This window comes from Erigeron canadensis, chromosome 8, assembly GCF_010389155.1.
Source record: "Erigeron canadensis isolate Cc75 chromosome 8, C_canadensis_v1, whole genome shotgun sequence".
NCBI lineage: Eukaryota > Viridiplantae > Streptophyta > Magnoliopsida > Asterales > Asteraceae > Erigeron > Erigeron canadensis.
In genome coordinates this window covers 9,533,044-9,553,911 of record NC_057768.1, presented here as the reverse complement: position 1 = coordinate 9,553,911, position 20,868 = coordinate 9,533,044, and the positions used below count along the sequence as shown (strand labels likewise).

Below are 20,868 nucleotides of genomic sequence, written 5' to 3'. Positions count from 1 at the left end.
CAATGATTTAGTTAATTAATGTCATTTATGCAACATCCACATGGAGAAGGTGGCATATGCAGATCGACTTGTGAAGCCAAGGGGAATGTACCACAAGTTTTTTAATTTTTATTGCTTTCTAATTGAAAAAACATATGAATGTAAATGTATACATATTTAAAAGGATTATAGTTTTTTTTAACGACATTTAAACTTTTATTAGAAGAAAAAGCTAGTAAGAAACTAGCATATACAAGACTCACGCAAATCGATCAAACACACAATAAAAGAAAAACTAAATAAATTATAATAATACAAGACGAACACGCAATATATCGACGGCTGCAAACTAGGATGGAGATCCCAAAGCTACGCAAAAAGAATGGCCTCCCATTCGGTGGCAAAACATGAACTTTTTTATATTGGGAGGGCAAACACGATTAAAGTATAAAAGAAAATGTTTTCATAAAAAGAGAAGCCATTAGAAAAATGAGTTTATTTGAAGCTTAAATAAATAAACTAATGTTTTTATTTAAATTTACAAGGGAGTTTTATGACATTAGATTTAGTAGAAATGACCATATGTATACAAATTTAAAACCTGAAACAAGTGGGCCCTACTTTTACTTCATCTCCTTAATTAGATCTCTGTAACTTTAAAGAGCTCTATTTATCATAAAAACAAGAAACATAAAATAGTAAAGGAGGGAAGAAAATATCCTTAAAACCTTAAATATATCTACCATATTAACCTCAAATCTGGGATGGCCATAGCCCTCCCTGGTCTCCATTACGTTCCGCCCTCGCTCCCATTAATGAAGCCGAAAGCCCTTTGCAACATAACACAAATGCAAAAAGATCTAACCGACATCCTTTGTTTGCCTCCTTTAGGCACTCTATCAAAGAATAGTTTCCATTACGTTTCTATAATATCTCCAAATCTTAAAATCATTAGGAAAATAGTCTTCCCACTTATGCAATTACGTGAGAGTGAATGGCTCTTGAACATTTCCAGAGGGGTCTTTGTAGCTCCAGCAGTTTTCAAACTCTAGCTCAACGGTAATTAAAAGACCAACATAATCAAAGCATGTAGAACATGACTCATCAGCAATGTTCAAAGCAGTAGCCGAGGGCGTAGATGGAGAGACAATGCTAGAAAATAATTGTTCACGGAATTGATTTGCCAAATGTTTCCGTTTTTCGCTTCCGATAACATCATTGATAGATTGATATTGCTTTAGTGAAGACTCGCTTGAAGCCTTTGAATTCTCAGTTATTAATGTTGCCGGTAAAATAATAATTGTATTTTTTATTACTGTTATGGGTCAAATAGATATGGATACCGGTCAATGTAACTAATTTTAAACTTTTGAAAGATTTCCCTATCAATATAACTTATAAAGATGTATATGTGTGCTAATAAATATGAATAGAATACGACCAAAATTGCAAAAACCGACCAAAACTAAACAAAAATTTTTAAAAAGACGTTAAAAATTGTAACAATCTAGACGGTATCGTTACTTTACAACGATACAAAAATAGTGAAAATAATTGTACTATGGGTCACATTTGACCTGTTTCCGTCACATCAGAAGCTTTTGTTGGTTGAAGTACACATAAAATGACGAGTCTCGATATGATTTAGATATATGAAAGCTCATTTGGGTAACTACCAACTATTAACGAGCTTTTTTCTTAGAGGGAGTTTGGTAAAGCTTTTTCAAAATCGCGTTTTTAAAAAAGCATGTATGTACATATTTTTCTAGAACTATGTTTTGATGATAGAAAATCACTTTTTCATCCAAACAATTTTTTGAAATATTTGTATTTTACAAACGTAATAATTAAATAATCATTTTAAAACATAATCTCAAATGTCCTCTTCAACATCCCAAAATATTTACTTAAAAAAATTCCTGAAACCTCTTATAATAATTTTTGATTTAATCGCTAGATCACGATCGACCTAAGTGATGGTGGAATAGTTCCCATCCTTCCATGTACATAACCATTAATACTCCATGATAATGTAAGCATTAATATGTGTATGACCATTCATGATCTTATATATGTGTATGTGTAATAATATCTTATTAAGGTATGAATCTCATACAGTAAAATATTATATATTTATATTACGAGAGAAAGGTACCCGCGCATTGCGGCGGTGATGATGACGTAATGGCGGCGGCGGTGGCGTCGGCGCCGGTAAATTATAGAAGCTATTGATGTATTGTGGCTATGATGTATGTTATATCATGCATTAGAATATGTATTAGGAAAAAAATATGAAAAATGTTAAAAGTTAATTAAGGGTATTTCGGGAATAATGAAAAAATGCTTAATTTCTTAATCCAATATGTTTTATAAAGGATTATAGATATATCTAATACTAGCAAAGTATTTGCGCAATGCAGCGGTGGTTATGGCGGCGTCAATGTGGTGGTGGGGACGATTATTGGTGGTGGAGGCGGCGTCGAGTTGTGTAAATAATTGATGTAATAGGTTAGTGGAGATATTTTGGATAAATGACTGATAATGTAATTAAACCATTAATGGTATTTTAGAGGAGAATTAAGATTAAAAAATAAGGGTATTTTGGGTATAAAAAAGTTCTGAATTTCCTAAAATAGAAAAGGTTAATATGCTTTATAAGGGGTTATATAGAAAAACAAACTACTCTAACTTTCTACCTTTAAAAAACAAAACATACCTTTTTTTATTCATTAATTTAAACATTTTCATCTAATACACTTATAATACCCTTAATAAAATAATTTGGCCAAAGTACTTTTTTCGTCCCTGTGATTTTCCGAATAAGCACTTTTCATCGTCGCCGTTAACTTTTGGCTAAAATCATCCTCGTGGTTTGCATTTCGACCCTACCGTTATAACTTTGCCATCAACCCCTCATATGCAAGTCACGTGAGGGGCATTTTTGTCTTTTTATAGAGTTAGTGCAAAAATCGTCCCTGTGGTTTGTTGTTTTTGCATTTTTCATCTTCGCCGTTAACAAATCAGGAGAACTTTTCAAACAAAACAAAACATACAAAATTTACAGATAACAATTTAATTCAAACAAAATAAAAACCTATATACCTAAATTTAGAGATCTGGTCAATCACTTTCAAATGCAAACTTGTACATACAACGTTTTAAATACCGGTATCGGAGGGTACTCCGGTTCAAATATTTCCGGCATTACCGTTCCAGTATTTTCGGTACTCTCATTTTTTAATTTTTTAAAAATTATTTTTATAATACTTTAATGTTATTCTTTTGTAGTTTGTGAAATTTCTTATATTTAGTTATAAAGTACCTTTTTGGTATTATTATTTAATGAATTATAATTATATTTTAACTATTTTCGTTAAATTGTAGTAAGTTTTATAACATTTTTTAAAAAAAATAAACTAAATTAAATTAGCCGTATCGGTCGGTATTAAATTAAATACTCATATGTAGGTATATATAGGTTTTTGATTTGAGTTTGTTTTGGTTTTTGATTAAATTTTGTTAAATTCAAGGATGAAAAATGCAAATACGACAAACCATAAGAACGAATTTTACACTTAACCAAAGAAACAAACCATGAGATGGGTGAAAAGACATAAATGCCCACAACAAAGATGATTTTTATCCAAAAGTTAATGGCGAAGATGAAAAATGCTTATTCGAAAAACGAGAGGGACGAAAAAAGTACTTTGGCCAAATAATTTACAGTATAGATCTTTCAACAATTAAAATTAATACAATACCACCTTTAACATCAATTACTTTTACATTCACTACCATCGTCGCCCCCCACCGCCATCCCCATTGCCGCCCCAGTGTCGCCCCCACCACCATCACTACCCCACTATCGTCACATTGCGCGGGCATAAGTCTAGTCTATTATAATGGATCTTTGCTATTGATGACTAGTCTAACCGGTCTGAGGCATCCCGGGTTTTACCCAAGGTCTTGAGTTCGATCCTTAGAGATGACAAGTTTTGGGGTTTTTTCTTCCGAATACTTGTAACGGTCATGGTCAACATCTCGTTGTCTAGGATACGTGCAAAGTTTCACCATTATATGGTGAGGTTTTCCTGATGTCGCAAACCAATTGAATGTTTGAAAAAAAGTATAATGGACCTTTAAAACTTATTTAAAAAAAAATATATATATATATAATACTTTTGTTTTCTTAATCTATAACCATCAACATTATATGAAGGTTTTAGGTAAAATAAAACAACTATTAAAGTAAAACAAATAACATAATAGGTTTTTCTTCAGTGATAATTACCATGCATCATTAAAATCATCGTACATCAATTGATCATGAATTTTCGTGCATCAATTTAACCATGATCTAAGGATCAATATCTTGTGTTATATGTTTTACCTTAATACTTGTTTTGCAATACCTATAATAAATTCTTATATCATATTATATACTGCATATATGATACGATCTACATCATGAATATTTATTAGGAGTAGGTGATGATATACCCCTCCAGCGGTACGCAGAACCTGCCACACGAAGGAACAGTAACATGTTGCGACACGAAGGTTGTTCGTAACGAAGGTCTCCGCTGTAAGATAAAAAGATAAGAATTGTTCCCCTATAGTTTTGGGATTTGATCTTATCACTTAAGTCCAACAAAGAGGGAAAGAATCCTTCTGGATTCTTATTGCCTAAGACTTAGGAAAACCTAAAAAGTCTTAACTTTTTCTCCAAGATAAATTCTTCTATAAAAAGAGGATCGCAAGACCTACTAAAGGCATTCAACGATAACACTCTTGATCACACACAGATCGCACTAAGGACTTAATTGGCATAAAGAGATTGACTCTACCTTTTGGGGAACCGCCAATAAACAATCCTTATCGCCTATTATTTTTCATTGTTTTAACCTCGGTTCGGTGCACAAACAATAAGAGTATTATATTTGTTTATCATGCATTATTTATGGTTTGGCAGCAAAAGAATATAATAAGTCTTTGGATTTGGAGCCACTTTTTTCATAGACGGTTTCTTTTTTCTTCTTCCTCATGTTTCTTTCGTTATATTAAAACAGTGGATAATATATTCTTCCGTGCTTTCTGCAAGAATGACTGTATTCCACGTCTACATGACTGTGCATCTATCTTTCATATATTCTTTTAAAAAAAATTAATTGCAAGATTGGTATTTATAATTGGTCTATTTTCACAGTGAGATATTTATCCAAGTTCATTAGCAATTAGGATCTTTTAATCAAGAAAATATTGCAATCCTTGGTCTAAAGTTAACAGATCAATTAGTGAGGGTCGTCAAGCCCCTATGTGTCACTCATGTGTAGGGGTAATATTGTTTTTTAACATTGTTGTAACATTTAGAGATTATAAGGCAAATAAAATAAAGGGAAAATTTCATATATGATATTGGTAAGTTACAAAATATCATATTTGTCTAATTAAATTTTAAAATATCGTACATGTCACTCCTAATACATTCAAATAACAAATATGTCACTCCTAAAAACTCAAATATCAAATATGTCATTGTTAACTAAAATAAAATCATATGTGCATAAATACATCTTTAGATATTATATATCTTGTCATATTTTCGAAATATATCTAACATGTCATTGAAATATATCAAATACTTTAAATTTATCATTAAATTTTAAATTCAAGTTTATCCTCTCCTTTTAACTCATGAGGTTTTCTTGCATCAAATGTCGTGGATACTAATTACTATGCAAAATTAAAAGTGTCACATATGGTTAAGTCATTTAGAAACCACGATTGCAACAACACTTATTATATACCATATATTGAATATTGAAAAACTGATATAATAATATCAATCAAATTAATCATTACAAAAAATATATCTTGTCATTATCTTCGAAATATATCTAATATGTCAATGAATATGTCAAAATTTAAAGATATTTAGTCTTTTTTACTTAACAATGACACATTTGATAATTGGTAGATTGGGGAATGACATATATGATAGTTTGTTAATCAAAAATGACATATTTGATATATTAGTAAATTATAAATGACATATATGATATTTCAAAATTTAATTGGACAAATATGATATTTTACAACATATCAATGACATATATGAAATTTTCCCTAAAATAAATGTCTATTGTAGCCCCCGGGTCCAGTTTTCCAACATACAATACAAGTCACCATTACTTATGTGTGGAAAATTTATTATATTTATTATTTGTCGATTCAATTATCACTTTCCATATTCATATTGACAACTTTAAACAGTCATTTTCTTACTTTACCAAAAAAAGAAAAAGAAAAGATAGTCATTTTCTTATCAAATTGGCATTGAAATTTTTAATACTAACCAGAAACGTATCTACGCAATTTGCGACGTTGACGGCGTCGGGTGATGTTAATGGCCGACAGTGGTGAATGTAGCGGTATGTTTATTAATGTAAATGTACTTGATGTAAAAGAGCTAGTATAGTTATTTTAAGAGTTAAGATATGTAAATATATAAATAATTTCATTAAGTTTTATGGAATATTAAGTGTTACATATTTAAATTAGTGAAAAAGGGAGAGAATTAGTTTGGGAAGATTTGGGCTGAAATATTTTGGGTAGATTAAGTATGTCGATTGAAAATTAAAGATATTTTGAGGTTTTTTAAAAAAAAAAAAAATTAAAGAGAGAAAAGTAATTAATTTTGTATAAGAGTGAACATTTACATATGTTTTTTCATATTGCATACGCTCTACTAACGATAAATAAGAAAAAATGAAATTATTGGTTCATTTTTTATAACCAAAAGATTCTTCTTGTTTATCTAGTTGTAAAGTCAAATACTCTAATAAATTATGCAGGTATGTGGCGAGAGGTAATCGTTGTTTCTATAATTAGTAGTCGTTTATCTATGAAGAACATATATAAATTCCGCATTATTAGATAAGTACAAACAAGATTTTTTTTATTTTTTAAATTTAACAACATTAGGTAACAACTCCTACAAGGGTGGGCTTTGCAAAAAAAAAATTTTTACGCGAACGGTACCCGCACGTTGTGTCAGTGATGGAGGTGATGGCGGGAGTGGTGATGTAATGGAGACGGTGGCGGTGGTGAGGTGATCTATATGACGGGCTCTGCCCTTAGCCGTACTCCGCCCTCGGATTTATAAATTCGTCGAAAGTATATATCGAATGACCACTCTAATTAAAGAGCATGAAATTTTAAGAGCACCCATATAATTTTTATAATTTATTGATGTACGGTTTTTGAGATAAAAGATTTTAAATGAATTAGAAAAATAAAATGATTTATGAAGGAGAAATAAAAATGATTGATTGAGATTTGAGGAGAGAGAAAACATATTATAATTATTTTAGGTAAATATAAAATAGATAACTTGTATTTGAAATTGACCCAATAGATCACAAAACTTCTTCTTTGCTTGCAAGATTCATGACCCACCAGCGAAGATTCATTTTTTTTGTGTGTGTGATTTTGCCCTTTTACTTTGGATCAGATTCAAAAAAACAAAATAAAGTGTCTGTTATGCCTGAGATTTTCATCTCGAAGATCTTCAGGTTCAAGATCTTCGTGGTCCAAGATCTTCGTGGTCCAAGATCTTCACGGTTCAAGATCTTGAAGCTCTGAGATATATGACCGTTATTTTACTTTGACTAAGTAATACAGGAACAGGTAAAGCGGAAGACTTGCCCCCAAAGTCGAAATTTATAGTTAAGAACGTGTGAAAATGGCTCCACAACGTCCATTTACCAAGTAATCAAGTCAAGGAGAAAAATCTGCTCAAGATGCTCAAGATCCTAGATTTTTAGGATAGTTAGTTGGATATTTTCTCTATAAAAGGGGCAAGTGATTGCTAGGCTGAAACACTTTGACTTATTTCAGAAAAACCACTTCTTTCTCTCTATTTTCTTCTGTAAACACATCACACATAAGACTTTTCATCATTGTAACACTTAGATCAATCACTTGGGCTCTCGAATTGTAATTATCTTCGATTTATAATAATAAAAGTAGCACAGAGGGACGATTGCTTCCTCCCGGGGTTTTTATGCCGGCGATCTAGAAGGATTAAGGGCTTTTCTTCGTCAACAAATCACGGTGTTCTTACTCCTTTTATGCATTTTACTTTATATACATTATATATATATTTTTTCTTACGATTATCGCTCATATCTTTACGTTTTGCTTACTTTTGATCAACTTTTACAAAGTAATCTTTTTATTTACGATTCAAGTACTGTAATTAGTCATATTTAATGCTTTTATACTGTTTTTCAACGAATTCTTAAGTATTATTACGTTTTAACGTCTTTTATTCAAGATCTTGGTACTTTATACATTCATTTATTATATTTTACAAGTAGATCTTTACTTTTACCATCCTATCTTGATAAAACATTCATTTTAGCATTATTTTACGTGATTATTCAATATTCAGCAAATACGTTACATTTTCGCAATTATTTTAACATCTCAGTATACTGAACTTTCAAGATCTTTAAGCGCACAACCTCACGAACGAAAGTTTGGTTACATAATTAATCTAAGTCTTCAACGTAGATTATCTTAGGTGATTTTTGACCAAAACAATTTGGCGCCCACCGTGGGGCAAGTGGTGCTTTTCTCAAATTTTTTCTTTAAATTTGCGATTACACTATCTTACAAAACTTTTTGTGAAAATGTCATTTCAATCCAGATCTTCTTCTTTTTTTTTTATCATCTTCAATTTCAGGGATAGATGGCTCTCTTCTTCATATCCAATCATTTCATAAGGAAGATGCTGATTCGCCCAAGATATTGACATCCGGGATAACTACGTTGGATCCCACTGTTGATTCTAACCAAGATCTTGTTTCTATGCTTTTTAAATTTAAAGAACATGTGCAAATGATGATAGAAATGCAAAGATCAAGGACCAGAAAGCCATTTGGAGCTCTCGGGATCTTACCAAATCGGGATCAGGACGTCACTCTAGATCTTAAAGCTCGTGATCTTAGAGCTCAAGATCTTGAAGCTCAAGATATTGACGCTAAGGATTTTGACATAACTCTGGAATCTTCATACCAGAACCCAGAAGTAAGCATTCTCATACGCAAAGGATACCTCGATGAGATCTTGAGTAGAAATGAGACCTGATCTCTACGTAAATAACGTCAAATGCCAAGTAAGAATTTATCATATGCGGAAACGAGGTATTCTCTTCTTAAAAACATTACTTATTATTACTTATATCTTCTATAAAGCATAGACAATATTTGAAATGCATGATATAAAAGCTAATAACTTACGAAATACAGTAGAAACCTTTATATAAGGCAAAATGAACGTAAAGAATTCAACAAACAAAAAATCTATTTACTTGTTAATTGCTATTTTAAGCAGAGGACTTTGTCACGAGCACAAGCACTTAAGTCACTTTTGATCGTTATCAATCAATTTTAAATTAAGTTATATCGCTGAAAAGTAGGGGGTTTAGTTATTTACTTAGATGGTACTGGCCGGTATACACGACATTTAGATAATTCATGCAACAACCATCCCGTTTAAATCGGAGAATTTAATTACGCGACTATTATTAAATAATAGTTCAATTGAATAATCCTAATTCAATAAAAATAACACTCACCGTAAATATAATATCATATTAGTACTCATACATATTCCACGGTTTGAATCATAATTTTCAATCTTTTACTTCATGACTTTGAACCTCATAATGCTCGGGACAATCCAAGACCTTGGATCTCATATTCATGCAATCATATTTATGCAGAAATATTATAATCAATTAAGGATAGTATGCGCATTATTTTAATCTAATTCAGTTTTATAGAATTGCATTTGTTTCTATTACAATACTGAATTGAGCATCGGAGTGGCGTTAGCCAATAGGCTAATGCTTGTTTTTCTTAATAGAATTCCAGTTTTGCAGATTAAGCTTGGTGAGTAATCACTACTAACAAAAGCAAACATAGCAACATGGAACAAGGTCTCCAACTTTTGGCTTTCACGCCACCAAATGAACAAAAATCGGCCGACCATGCCATCTACACATTCGCTATCATGTTTGCTCTAAAGACTGGGGACACCCCTCAGATCATAAGAAATCAATACTCTCTTTGCCTAAACAAAGATCAATCACGAATATAAATGAATTCTAGGATTCTTTGTCCTAAAACTCATTGCTTTAAACTAATGCAATTGTCTGCTTTGGTTAGATATATGCAATGAATGCAGGCAAATAAATACTAATCAAAGCATTTAGAAGGAACAAAGAGTGATATACAGCTGAAGAGCTACGATTTATCCAATCATAGCCTACAACTGGGACAATTCAATCCGAAACGTCCTTACTTAATAGAAGGAGAAGCTGGGAAAGGATCCTATTGGCTTCAAACTTTAAAAGGTACTCTAGTTCCAAGAGCTTGGAATGTTATTCATCTCAAAACTTATCCCATGTAGTTTATTTTGTCTTATGACAAAACCACGTAAGATTTCTTACTTTCAAAATTTCCATTTCGTTTACTATTTATTTGTCATATATTATTTTCTTCAAAATAATGATACTGACTTGAGCGTCAGAGTGGCATTAGCCAAAAGGCTAACACCAGTTTCGAAAAATCTTTGATTTTATAGGTTATACAGGACGAATCTATACCAACGATCATATTCACAAAAACATACTACAAGGTCCGGCTCTAACGCCTACTTTTGGTTAAAGGTTTACACCTTTCTTAAAATCGCCTGTGTCGCACAATAATTAATTAGACGGTTGAAGGGTTAAATTCCAAGGTTGTCGAAGTTAATTCTGTTGGTTGTCGGTGTTACCATCGATCTCCTGAATCGCCTGTGTCGCACAATAATTAAATAGACGGTTGAAGGGTTAAATTCCAAGGTCATCGAAATTAATTTTGTAGGTTGTCGATGTAACCATCGATCTCCCGATTTGGCTAACCACGCCACCATTGTCCAATCAACATCCAAAAAGGGCTAACTACGCCACCTATAATACAAACATGTGAAAAAGGCTAACCACGCCTCCTAAGTAAGTTCAAGATATTGAGACACCTTCTATTTCTTGAACACCAATGTCCTTACGAGAATATTAAGATTAAGAATTTCCATTCTTAATTTTAATCCAAGGTGAAAATAATCCTATCCAACGAACAGTTGAAATTAAGAGCTTCCTCTCTTAATTTTGATTTACAAAACATGATTCTGAACGAAAGATCACAACGATTATACATCAAGCGCTTCCACGCACATACATATGTACACATACATATTATTTTTATGCAGGGCTTCGATGATAATTATTGAAGTCTGTTACCAAGACGCTCGAACTAGAGATCATGACCTCCAAGTGGAAATCTTACTATTGTCTTGTCCCTAAGGATTCACAGCGGAACATTCGGAAGATATACTAACGTATTGTTGCAAATGTTATCATTATTTCCTCGTGAGTTAAACATGGAGGATCAATGGTAATCAATATCACATATGAGAAATACCTCTAATGGTACAAAATCAAAGACACACGTAAACAATCTCTTCAACACGCAAAGAAGACTTAGTCCTCCAACATAACCAGACTTCAAGTTGAATTCAGCATAAGGGAGATACACTAACGGTTACTTCTATCCCTTATACTTTTGATTATCATTTTGAACTTTGAACTTTGACGTTGTAAAAATGTTTTCTAGAAAATTCTAACTCTGTTTAATAAGAAAAACAAGAGTCAGAATTTTGAGGACAATTGTTATGCCTGAGATTTTCATCTCCAAGATCTTCAGGTTCAAGATCTTCGTGGTCCAAGATCTTCGTGGTCCAAGATCTTCGTGGTCCAAGATCTTCACGGTTCAAGATCTTGAAGCTCTGAGATATATGACCGTTATTTTACTTTGACTAAGTAATACAGGAACAGGTAAAACGGAAGACTTGCCCCCAAAGTAGGAATTTATAGTTAAGAACGTGTGAAAATGGCTCCACAACGTCCATTTACCAAGTAATCAAGTCAAAGAGAAAAATCTGCTCAAGATGCTCAAGATCCCTGATTTCCAGCTCAAGATCCCAGATTTTTAGGATAGTTAGTTGGATATTTTCTCTATAAAAGAGGAATTCAGCATGAGGAGAATATCTTCAAATGGCTACAATATCAGTCAAGATATGCTCCAACGTTCACCAGATGAAGACCAGGAAGATCCCTGTAATTTCGGAAAATTAGTTACTAGGCTGCTCTATATAAACGAGGACCTGATCGATCATAGGATATACAACGTTACACACACTCACATATTTACTTGCTTATTTTGTCTGCTCATACTTGTAAACAACCAACACACTTTTCTTTACTTAGAAAGATCGATCAAGTCGCTCTATCATTGTAACCAATTTACACCATTAATAAAAGAACAAGGCAGGGACGATTGCTTCCTCCCGGGGTTTTTATGCCAGCAATCCATAAAGGATTAAGGGCTTTTCCTCGATAACAAATCTCGGTGTTCTTTGTTCATTTTTCTTTTCTTTTCGCATTTATTTACGTTTATCTTTCTTTATCTTGCTTAATCTATCTTATATTCGATTATATAGTTATTTGCGAAATCTTTTGACTACCCTCTTTTGTTTAAGTCGACATAATCTTGATTTATCATACTTATTTTAAACGCATCTTTGAATCTAAACCAATTTTACAAGCCCTTAACCTCACGAACGAAAGTTTGGTTACATAATTGATCCAAGTCTTCAAGGTTGATTATCTTGGATAATTTTTAACCAAAACAATTTGGCGCCCACCGTGGGGCAAAAGGTGCTTTCAATATGATAAAAAATCTTTTTGATTTTCATAAATCTCGATTTTTCAAAATCTAATATCGAAGATGTCGACTCAACCAACTAATTCTTCGCAAATTACTCCTGTTCTTTCTTCTCCTTTGCCTCTTCCACCTCCAGGACGTGCTTCTTATCGAAGAAACAGCAACAATGCTGCTCGAACTTCTGCCCAGGAAAAAGGAAAGGAGCCAATGGATTCATTCCAGATCCCAGACTTATCTGGAGAAATTCCGGCAGGAAATTCATCTCAGGAGAATGCAAGATCAAGCCAGACTCAAAGAAGGAGTTTTTACGACGATTATGGCAATCCGGATCCCTACAATACCGGTCTAGGAATGTTAACTCTGAAGAACTGCCTGACTTGTTTACTATAATCAGGAATATAATCAGGCACAATTCAAAATTCTTGATAAGACAATTAAGACTAATCAAGAATATAATCAGGCACAATTCAAAATTCTTGAGTCAAAGATTTTTGAAAACAGACCACCGATGACTCCTAGGAATTTGTTTTCAATGACTCCAACTACTCCTGAGTCTGCTCCTATTAATACGTCGATGGCAACTGCGACTCCTAATTTTGGGAGTAATATTCCGCAAAACACTCATGTTGCTGGAACATCGGCCACCATAAGTGCAGGTTTGAACAGTTCTAATAATTTTGCTGGATCTTTTGCTTTCACTAATCCATCGCAGGGACAAGGAGCAAATGATTACATCGCTAGAGAATTTTAGAATATTAAAGACATGATTTTGAGCGTTCCTGGATTTTGCAATCCAATTCCTGAAGTCAACCCTGCGTCCTATCTAATCAACAGATATGGCGACAGGATTGCGAACGTAGAAATCCCGAAGAAATTCCAAGTTCCAAATATGAAACCATATGATGGAACCACTGACCCACAGGAGCATATCGCGCTGTATCTGGAGAAAATGGAAACGGTGCCGATTCCATCAATTTTGAAAGAAGCTTCCTTATGCAGAAGCTTTGGATCGACACTATCTGGATCAGCCTTAAAATGGCTGCAGAGTTTGCCTCCTCTATCTATTAATTCTTTCGCTGATTTAACAAATTTATTTTATAGTCAATTTTCATGCAGTGGGACTTTTGAGAAATTGACTGATGATCTATATAAAATAATTCAAAAACCGCATGAATCACTTAGAGATTTTATGACTAGATTTACAAAAGAATCTCTTAATATTCCTAAATTAGATATGTTGACCGCTATTCAAGCTTTGCAGAGAGGTCTCCATAAAGGATCTAAATTCCAGGAAGATCTCATAATGACGCCATGCAGAAATTTAGATGAAGCAAAAGCAAGGGCAGCAAGATTTATAAGGCTCGAAGAAAATGAACTTACAACTTCGAAATTAGATGCCTTATCATATGATCGTCCAAATCGGAAGGAGGAAACCCCGGTGTTTAAACCGAGACACAAACCTTACTTAAGACATGTAGATGATCAAGTCAATGTCGTTGAAGAAGATGACGGGGTCGAATATCCAACTTTGGCATCATACAGTTTCTCTGTAGGAACTCCTGGCATTATAATGGCGCTTAGAGATCTTGGAGACAAGGTGAGATGGCCTGAGAAGAAAAATGACGGATACTTCAAGAAGAAAGATCCTAGCCAGTGGTGTGCTTATCATGAAGACTTTGGCCATATCACCGAAGATTGCAAGATGTTAAGAAGAGAAATATCCACTTTATTAGCAAAAGGATATTTGACAGAACTCCTTGGAAGGAAGAAGGCCAAAGATGTTGAAGGCTTGGACTTTTCCAAACCAAAATCAACACAAAAAGTAGATTCCCCACCAGCGAATGCAAAAGTAATTAATACCATCTTTGGGGGATCGGAAGTGTGCGGGACAACATATTCAGCTGCAAAAAGACTTGCAAAGCAAAGCAAATAAAGGAGAAAGAAGTGTAAAGAAAACATCAATTTCGGACTCAGACATTATCTCCTTTGAAGAAGATTTTGATGATATCATGGAACCTCATCATGATGGGCTGGTAATTACTCTTTTTATCGCTAACCATTATGTTCGCGAAATTTTGATAGATAATGGGAGCTCAGTGAATATCATCAAGCTGGAGACATTACGAAGAATGGATATCTCGGAAGAAGATATCAATGGAAAGGCTTCTCCATTAATTGGATTCAGTGGGGAAACTAAATATACAGTGGGTGAAATAAAATTACCAGTTTATGTTGGACGGATTAATTCGATGCAGAAATTATGTGTCGTAGATTCTCTCCCAGGATGCAACATAATCTTGGGAAGACCCTGGATACACGAAATAAAGGCAGTACCTTCAACATATCACCAATGTGTTAAACTTCCAACACCTTGGGGAGTAGTTACTGTCAAGGGAGATCATCAAGAAGCAAGAGAATGCTACACATCCAGCATGAAGTCAGCTGCAAAGCTAATTTCACAATAGCAATTACAGAAAAGGGTCTTCGATGTAGACGAACCAGAAGAGCAAGATGTAAAGGAAGTTATCTTGCTTCCTGAAGATCCTAACATTAAAGTTTTAATTGGGAAAAAGATATCAAAAGATATGGAAGTCAAATTTACTGATTTCCTCAAAGCTAGAATGATGACTTTCGCTTGGAAACAAGAAGATATGACTAGAATATCAAGAGATGTCATCACACACAAGTTGGGAATCGATAAAAGCTTCAAGCCTATTCAGCAAAAAAGAAGAAAATTTGCTCCTGAAAGAAATGCTATAATCTAGGAAGATGTTGAAAGATTATTAAAGGCTAAAATGATCAGAGAAGTTAAATTCCCAGAATGGCTGTAGCGAAATCAAAACTAAACGAGTTGTAAATCCAAAATAGACTATTAGGTCCAGGTTTACTATACTCTCTCCAGATGAAGATTCTGGAGCCCTCTAAAGATTTGTCCAGAAATTATGTGAAGACCAGTGAACAACTTGTACATGAATCTGGATTCCATCAGATTTGTTTACTGGACTTCTCTCCAGTCAAAGATCATTCTACTGAAGAACATTCTCACTGAAGTCTGAAGAAAGAAGTTTGACAAATAGCGGAACTCACTGGCTGACTTACCAGATCTCCTGACTGGAGTCCTTGACAGTGTTCGAGACCTTACAAGTCTGAACACTGATTACGAGGAATTGACTTTATGCCTTTACATGTCTTTAACCGGACAATCCATTTGTCCTTTGTTAAAAGCCTTACACGCATGTAAAGGTGGTTGGTTAATTAGAAGATAAGTCACTATCAAGTGACTTTATTCTTGTACTTTAATCAATGCATTTAAGGAATTAAAGTAATTTCCTTAAATGTATGTAACCATATTTGTACGACAAAAAGAATATTATATTTATTCTTTTTGCCTATAAATACCAAGTCACTTCCCTCGTCCAAATTACACTTTTGCAATTTGGTGCCTTTGCTCAGATACTCTCGATCTAAACAGTTATACTTCACAACTTTAAGTATTTCGATCAAAAGAGTTTATTTAGCAAATATTAGATCACTTGTAATTCATAAGGTTGTTTAGATACTTACTTTGTAATATCTTAGTTCCGCAACAACCTTGTATTTTATTTAACATCAATAAATAAAATACACTTGAAAATTACACTATGTCTCACCATTTACTTTACTTGCTTATCTTTATATTGTTTAAGTACGTATTACTTTATATATATATTCTTGCATTTATATTTATTGTAATATTAGTCCAATCTAGTGCTTACTTGACTTGTATTCTACACTTGTGGGTTAAACCATCGAGTAAGGGACTTCACATAGACCAAAGCATGTGTCGCATATTATCTATGATCAGGAAAGATAATTTCAAACGAAACCTAAACGTTTTCCTTACACCCAAGCACAACTTTAACACTTCACAGCTCAAATGTAGCTTCACATCATAACATAGTGTTCATAAAATGGAAGAGTTTCATGGGTAAGGGTTCAGTCAACTTTAGTGTTAACTTCTTTACTTGCTTCAGCTTCATTATTCTTTAATCCAAAGATACATGACTACTCTTCACGTGGTTGAATATCATACCATTCAATGATTCCATCATTCTCATCTTCACTTCATTCGGATCAACACAGACATAGTCTCACAAACACACACATGTCATGATACATTTAAAATTACGTTCACGACCGGAATTGTAACTATATCCTTTCATACATGTGCCCAGTAACCCTTCTATGCGTCACCTACTTATAATTCTTCAAGTATACAACATCAATTCTTCTCTTCCAACCTCAATTCCATGTCTTTTAAACTAGCCGACTCAACAACATTGACTGCCAAGCACTTCATTCCTCTACTACCTTCATACTACGTTTAACTTCATATACATCATAATCATCATAAGCATTTAATCCGGCAATCACTTTTCACCAATTTTCACCCATTCCCACACACTCGAAGCATCAAAAATCACTACAGTTGTAACACGGTGTTTACCCTTGACAAACAAGGGTACAATACATACAAATCACTCCAACTTCATTACTTTGTGAACCGGTCAACAGAAGCATGGCCATACAAACACACTCGCGTATGATATGCTTGCAATTATGTTCAGGACCATAATTGTAATTGTATCACTTCACATGCAAGTTAATTACCACATTTGCGAATCACATTCTTTCACCAATTCCATTCACATAATCCTTATCATCCATACACCATCTTTTTTCCGTTGCGGTCCTTATCATTAACCTCGTGGATTGGATGTCATTTCACCTAATCCATCAAATTTCCTTTCGTTCCAACCACTTTACACATAAATTACAACGCACATTTATCAAATTCAGTTAGGTAAATAGCACATCACCTCGAGGACCGTCTATTGTAGCAATAGAATAATTTAGCGGCGAAAAAACAAGAAACAAAAGAATAAAGGCTAAAAACATATTCACATATCATGAACAATCATCATAAAGCCTTATTCCTACACTCTCATTTATCCCAACCCATCCTAAGGCATTTCATCTCAAAGGCTAAGCATACCTACTTAAGCCTAACTTGATCTCTATCGGTTTAAGTCCAATTCCTATGGCCAACTTGTAGTTATTGGTTCACTTAAACCATTTCTCTGATACCAACTGGTAACACCCGTCGTTTAAAAATATGGATTTCCAAAAACTTTCACCTAACGGCGTTAAAAGAGAGCGGAATTAAACTTTAAAAGTCCAAACCAGCAAAATCTGTTTGGTTTATTCATTAAATGGTGTTACAAGCCATATCATCAAAATAAGTTCAAAAGGAAACCCATCGGTTGCCCAACATTAAACAACCAACCACATTATCAATACAAGTCATTATTATCTAAACATAAAGCAAATTTCTAAAGCGAGCAACCACTATAGGTAAACTATAGCCAGCTTCAAGATCATTTACCCATGCCTCACATCTTCTCAACATTTACCTGCTCACTATTGTTAGACCTGAGGGCACAACACATTTTAAAAGAGCAAGTGTTAGCTAATGAATTAGCTAAGCAAGATAACAGATAGTTATAAAACTTCTGTCCATTTAAAACATTATAAAAAGTCATATTAAGTCGTTAAGGCACATGTCATCAAACATATCATCTCACATACATATCATAGCATCAACATCAAACGTTACGGTTGTACATCATTGTCGTTAAGGATTGACAAGCCAATCCCAGAGTAATTCGTATGTTCAAGACAAGTGGGGCGGGTCAGACCTCCCGTATTACTCTTCACATCTTTGTCCATGTTGCAAGGAGTCACCCAAGCAACCACATCTACGCACTTAGCCGGGAAAGGGCAAGTACGGGTTAAGCTTAACACTTTCATCTAAGATTACGATTTCGATTTCACATCTCATATAGTTTAGGTGTTCATATTACCTAAACATTATCACATATACATCTTAACGTTTGGGCCCTTAAACGTGCACGTGTCATGGCAACTTAATAAGTCTAGTGAACTAGATGAACAAGCCACGTAGTCATGCACATTTTACATATCATCAACCTATAATATATTTCAGTTCATCTCAAGACATTACATAGCATTTCATAGCATATCATTACATCGCATACATTGTTACATCATGTACATCATCATATATCACTGCATATCGTATATCATTACAACATTGCATATCATTTACCATCTTAGATCGTACATCATTTCATATCATCTTTCGTATCACATTATATATATATATATATCATTTCATATCATATCATCTATCATGTCATGTATCGTTGCAAATCATCTATTATCTCATGTCATATATCTTTTCATATCATATCATTTATGGGTTAATTACACGGATGGTACCTGAGTTGTGTTCGAATTTGCATTTTTCATACCTCAAAGAATTTAATTACGCGAGACATACCCAGAGTTGGCAAAAATGCACACCCACCATACCTCCGGCTAACGGACTCAAACGGATCGTTAATTTTAGACACGTGCTGATCATGTGCGAGGGTATAAACGTAATTGACCACCCAGGTACCTGCGTCCTTTGTTTTTTTCCTCTTTTTATACCCAATAAACCTAAAATATATTCATTTCATACCTAATCTTAAAAAAAAACCCCTAAAAATTGCTCCCTCTCTTTTCCATCTCCATGCCGGGCTCCGGTTAGGTAATCCGGCCAAATGATGCCGACGATTATGATCTTGCTACATTATATGGTAAGAAACCCAGATTTAGTTTTGTTTTTTTTTTTTCTCTGAACCCTAATTAGTAAAAATAATTATTAATACTTTTAATTATTTTTTCAGAGGGGAAACCTACAATGCTGTCGTTGAAATTTTATCATGGGGGTCAAATGAAAGTTGAAGATGGTCGAACCTTTTATGTTGGTAAGAAAACTTATATTGACCACGTGGACTGCAAAACTTTTTCATTGCTTGAACTGCAACCTATTATGACACAATTAGGTTACACTGAAGCTAGTATTAAGTCTTTTGAATTTGGGAGGCCTTACTGTTCTTATCAGTTAGGAGCCATTTCGGTTTCTACTGATGAAGATGTAGACAAGTTGTTTATGTACACTAATGGTGCTTCTAAATTCCTGAATGTATATGTTGAGCATAACCTTGATGCACTTAGGTCACCTAAAATGACTAAGCGTACTGCCAGGAAATCTGTAAGGGCCATTAACAAGGATTTAGCTAGGAAATTATTCACTGAGGGTAATGTGGAAACCACTGAAGGTAATGGGGAAACCACTAATAATGTTGTGAATGATGTTCAAGATAATATGGAAACCACTGATAATGTTGTGAATGATTTTGATGATAATAATGAAACAACTGATTATGTTGAGCTTAATGAAGAGCAAGATAAACTAGATGATGTGGTGGAATTGGTAGACAAGGATAATGTTGTGAATGATGTTCAAGTTGACATGGGTGATTATTCACTAAATTTTGATAACCAGATGAACAATGCCTTAAACATGTTGAATAATCAGATCAATAATGGTGAGGATGATGAGTTAGAAGTGATTGACAATGACTACTTTTATAGTGGAAGTGATTCTGGTGGTGATGAGAAAGAGAGAATGGAGGCTAGGAGGTTGAGGAAGTTTAGAAAGCAGCAACAGACAAGTGCTGCAGATAATGCTCCTTTCTATTTAACTCAAACATTTGGGGATTCTTCAAAAGTTAAACAATTATTAAGGAATTATGCAGTTGAAAGTAGAAGGAAAATTAAGTTGATATTCAATGATCAAAGGAGGGTAAGGGCAATATGTGAAGGAGTTGTACCGTCTGCAACTTTTGGGCCTAATGAAGTTGGGCCTACTGATAAAGGGAAAAGGGCTATTGGGCCTACTGAAGTTGGGCCTACTGATAAAGGGAAAAGGCCTGTTGATCCATGTGACCAAGAAAACCTTAAGGCATCCACTTGCAATAAACAAGTGTGTCCTTAGGTGTTGTATTGCAGTAAATTACCAGACCAAAAAACATGGATGGTCAAGACTTTCAAGAAGATACACACATGTTTACAATCCAGGGAGATAAAGGCATGTACATCAACTTAT

The 20,868-nt window shown here is 33.9% G+C and overlaps 1 protein-coding gene across 1 annotated transcript; it reads left to right on the top strand.

Moving 5' to 3' along the window:
- Positions 1-13,572: 13,572 nt before the first annotated feature.
- On the top strand, positions 13,573-14,742 carry LOC122610228. Its single transcript, XM_043783221.1, has one exon. It carries the CDS (start codon positions 13,573-13,575, stop codon positions 14,740-14,742), a length of 1,170 nt encoding a protein of 389 aa, XP_043639156.1.
- The last annotated feature ends 6,126 nt before the right edge of the window (positions 14,743-20,868 follow it).